Source organism: Ananas comosus, unplaced genomic scaffold (assembly GCF_001540865.1).
Source record: "Ananas comosus cultivar F153 unplaced genomic scaffold, ASM154086v1, whole genome shotgun sequence".
Classification (NCBI taxonomy): Eukaryota; Viridiplantae; Streptophyta; class Magnoliopsida; order Poales; family Bromeliaceae; genus Ananas; species Ananas comosus.
In genome coordinates, this window is record NW_017891314.1 from 10,336 (window position 1) to 15,144 (window position 4,809).

The following is a 4,809-nucleotide window of genomic DNA, read 5'->3' on the forward strand; positions in this document are numbered from 1 at the left end:
CTGGGCACGCTACCGGGAGGGCCTTCGCCGGTCCCGGGGCGTGACAATGGCGGTCGAATTACATTTGGATGCTCAGTTTAACGATATGGTGGTCAAATTACATTTGGATGCTCAGTTTAACGACATGGCGGTCAAATTATATCAAATGCTCGTGGGATGAAAATTCTACAATTTATTCCTGAAGTCCAATGTGACCCATATTGTCTAAACAACACGTACACCACTCTTTTTTTTTTATGCATAATATTTCTTTAAAAAACGACCATTGATAGGTGGCATTGGTTTTTCACCTTTGGCGTCAATTAACTAATAAGCGCCGCCTTCATAGGCTTTTTCCACCACATATCGGCCTTCCCAATTTGGATCGAATTTCTTTCCGGCATGTTTATTGATTATAATCGGTCTACGAAGAGCGAGCACCAACTCCCCAACATTGAAGGTGCGGTACCGGGTGAGTTTATTATATGCGCTTGCCATTTGGGCTTGATAGAGTTCCAAATTTTGTTGGGCAGTTAACCTGACTTCATCTAATGTATCTAGCTCATCAAGCCTTAATAGAGCATTTTCTTCGTTTGTTAATTCGTATTGAACTGCTATTCGCAATGAAGGCAATTCAACTTCTAACGGTAATACTGCCTCAGTGCCAAACACCAAAGAGTAGGGTGTTGCTTGAGTTGGCGTTCTATATGTGGTTCGATAGGCCCAAAGAGCTTCTATGATTCGCATATGCCATTCTTTTTGATTTTTGCTAATAATTTTCTTTAATAGTTTTATCAAAGTCTTATTAAAGACTTCAGCCAATCCATTGGCCCTTGCATTATATATTGAAGAATACCGCCAATCAATTTTGTGTTGAGTAGCAAATCTATTGACTTTGAAACTCTTGAAGGCAGTTCCATTATCAGATATAATTCTTCTTGGAACTCCAAATCGATATAAAATATTTTCCCTAAAGAATTTGACAACATCATCTGCTTTTACTTCTCTAAGTGGGATTGCTTCAACCCATCTAGAAAAATAATCTGTAGCAGCAAGAATAAACTTATGCCCCCTAGAAGATGGTGGATTGATAGGCCCTATCACATCTGTTTCCCACATATCAAATGGCCATGAAGCGATTGTAGGATGCAAGGGGTTTGGATGTTGATGAATGATGTTACCGTGGATTTGACATTGATGGCATTTTCTAGCATACATCATACAATCTTGTATCATTGTTGGCCAATAATATCCCAAATGTTTAATTTTGAGGCGCATTTTTGGCCCTGATTGGTGCGCACCGCAAACACCCGAATGAACTTCATGCATGACTTGTTTAATCTCATTTGGTGATAAACATTTAAGCCATAATTGATCAAAAGATCTGCGATAAAGTTGATTATTAACGAATACGTATCTCATCGCTCTTTTCTTAATTTGTGCTTGTCTTGACTTTTCTTCTGGCAGTTTATTATATTTGAGAGAATCGATGAAAGGTTCTCTCCAATCATCTTCTATATTGATATTTGCAACTTCAGCTTCCTTCGTATCTTTTTCTTGATTTAAGTCAGTCGGGGATAATATTTTTCGATTCCGTATAATTATTTGGACCTCATCCATGGTGGGATCAGCAAGCTCTTTAGCCAGTCTAGCTAGGGCATCGGCTTTTCCATTTATAGCCCTAGACACTTTTTCTATTTTTATACATGGGATTTTCTTCATAAGATATTTCACTTTTATTTGATATTCGACCAACTCAGGTTTATGTACTTTAAACTCCCCTTCAACTTGGTTGATGATTAATTGGGAGTCTCCATAGATATGCAATTTTTGTATGTTCAACTGGATGGCAATTTCTAAACCAGCAACAAGAGCTTCATATTCAGCCTCATTATTTGTGCGAGGCTCAGAAAGGGCTAATGAGTACCTTAAAATGCCTCCTTCAGGTGTTACAAAGATTAGCCCTATCCTGGCCTTAATCTTAGAGATATTTGGACTGAAAGCTGGTTGAATTGAGGATGCACCGTCAAAATACAGTTTCCAATAGGGTTGGTCTTCTTCAGTAAACATGATATGCTCATCGGGCAAATCAAAGATCAAAGGTGAGTCATCTGGAATTGGGTACGCAGCTAGAAAATCAGCAAGTGCTTGACCTTTGATGGCTTTCTGTGGTACATAAGTAATGTCAAATTCAAGGAGTATGACAGCCCATTTTGCCAACCTTCCAGTTAAAACTGGTCTTGTCATTAAGAATTTAAGCGGATCCACCCTCGAAATTAAATGGATTTTATGTTCCAACATATAATGTCTTAATTTCTTAATGGCAAATATGAGGGCTAGACAGTGCTTTTCAATTGGTGAGTAAGAATTTTCTGCCCCCACTAACATCCTACTGAGATAATATAGAGCATTTTCCTTTCCTTCTTCATTGTTTTGAGCAAGAAGTGCACCCAGCGATCCTTCAAGTGCAGCGGTGTATAAGATTAATGGCCTGCCATGAATAGGGGCAGCAAGCACTGGGGGACTTAATAAATATTTCTTAATGTCTTCAAATGCTGTTTGACAATCATCATCCCATATAAAAGGTGCATCTTTTTTCACCAATTTAGAAAATGGTTTAATTTTGCCAGATAAATTTGATATGAATCTTCTAATGTATGCCAATCTTCCTTGAGAGGACCGCAATTGCTTCAAATTCTTTGGGGGAGGCAATTCTATGATAGCCTTAATTTTTGCTGGGTCGATTTCAATTCCTCTATGTCTCACAATAAACCCAAGAAATTTGCCTGAATAAACTCCAAATGCACATTTAAGAGGATTCATTTTCACATTATATTTTCTTAATTTGGTGAAAACTGTTTTTAAGTCTTCAAAATGATTTGCTTTATTTACAGTTTTGACAACCAAATCGTCAACATAACATTCAACAATTTTGTGGAGCAAGTCATCAAAAATTACTGTCATAGCCCTTTGATAAGTGGCTCCTGCATTTTTTAGACCAAAGGGCATAACCTTATAACAGTATATGCCAATTGGAGTTCTAAAAGCGGTGTGTTTTCGTCCTCAGGCGCCATCTTTATCTATATCCAAAGGAACCATCCATGAAGGAAAACATCTCGTAACTTGAAGTGTTATCCATCATCAGTTCAGTGACTGGCAGTGGAAAGTCATCCTTTGGGCATACTTTATTCAGATCTCGAAAGTCAACGCATACGCGAATTTGACCATTTTTCTTCTTTACTGGGACTATGCTTGCGATCCAGTCAGCATATTTTTCTTCTCTGATGAACCCTGCTTCAATAAGCTTTTTAGTTTCTGTTATGATCTGTTCTTCTAAGTCAACTCTTGTCTTCCTTGGAGCTTGTTTGACTGGAATCACGTCTGGGCTAATGGCAAGTTTATGAACAGCCACACTAGGATCTAAGCCGGGCATTTCTTTATACGTCCAAGCAAAACAGTCTTTATATTCTAACAACAATGTTTTCAACATGTCTTGATCTTTTTCTGGAAGTAGTGCACTAATATAAGTAGGTCTTCGATCTTCTTTGTTGCCCAAATTTATTTCTAAAAGCTCATCAACAGTGGCTTGCCCCCCCGTCTTCAAGCTCTTGTGGAGTATCTTTTAATTCCAGAAGCTTTGTTTTTACTGGCTCAATTGAGATCGTGTCCTTATCTTGCTTCATATCCTTTATTGTAATCATAGTGCAGGTACGTCGCATGACATGTGAATCATTGTTGGTTATCTTGGGCATATGGGCAGATTGATGATATCCTAGCCCTCTCGTGTGTACCATTCGGCCATTTGGAAGCACAACTCTTTTTTGTGGTGGATTCCACATTTTCTGAAAAAAATTTCGATTAGCTCGTGACCTTCTTACAGGAAACCCCGATCTATTTATCATGTTTTTGAGATTCTTCGGAAAGTATTTTGGCATGTTGACATCTTCGTATATTTCCTCATCAGAGTTATCAAGCTTGATAAGATCAGAGGGTTTATAATCATCTGACTTGTAAAAAAGGATCCCTTTCTTTATTCTTTCTTTTCCCTTGACTTTCTCAACTTGAGGGGGTACAAAGAAGGTTTTTAGATCATTCACTTTTGTTGGTTCATTTATGTGAAGAGATTTTATATGTCCATATGGAACTCTAGTAATAGTTAGGGAATCCTCAATCAATTTAGGAGTTCTTACGAACATATTTGACTCGGATATCAAGAAAATCTCTTCATCTTCTGATGAGTCTTCTCCCCAGGGCATGTTTAATTTGAAAGAAAATGTTTCCAACATATTTCTTAATTGTTCTTCATCATCGGAATCTTCTGAATCACTTCCGAAGTGTGGAATCACATTTTCTTTATTATTCTCAATTTTTATCTTCCCCTTTGATAATTTTTTATCGCTCTGAACTTAACCCTCTTCGAGTTCGCGAGACAATTTTATATCTTTTTCAGATTCTGCAAAATACCTCGCATCTTCATATCGTACTTCATGCACTCCAAATAGGCGTATATCACCATCAATTCTGAATTCTTCTCCATCCTTAATATATTTCATACATTGATGAAGAGTGGAGGGGACAACGTTGTACTCGTGCAACCAAGGCCATCCCAATAATGCTTTATACGAAGTATCTGCATTTATCACATAGAATTTTACATCGGTCCGCAATGCTCCCAATTTTATAGGAAGAATGATCGACCTGAGAGCTTTTTGGCTATGTTGATTGAAGCCTTGAATCAAAATTTTTTATGAGGACAAATGATCGACATTCAGAGCTAAACTTTTCAAAGTTCTTAAAGTCAGAATGTTGACTGAGGATCCAGGATCGATT

General features: G+C 37.7%; 1 protein-coding gene across 1 annotated transcript; it reads right to left on the reverse strand.

The window, feature by feature from the left end:
- Positions 1 to 306: 306 nt before the first annotated feature.
- LOC109704838 lies at positions 307 to 4,235 on the reverse strand. The gene is made up of 3 exons (XM_020225624.1): positions 3,858 to 4,235; positions 3,076 to 3,598; positions 307 to 2,963 (listed from the first exon to the last, which is right to left on the reverse strand). Exons 1-3 carry the CDS (start codon positions 4,233 to 4,235, stop codon positions 307 to 309), a joined length of 3,558 nt encoding a protein of 1,185 aa, XP_020081213.1.
- Positions 4,236 to 4,809: the final 574 nt, after the last annotated feature.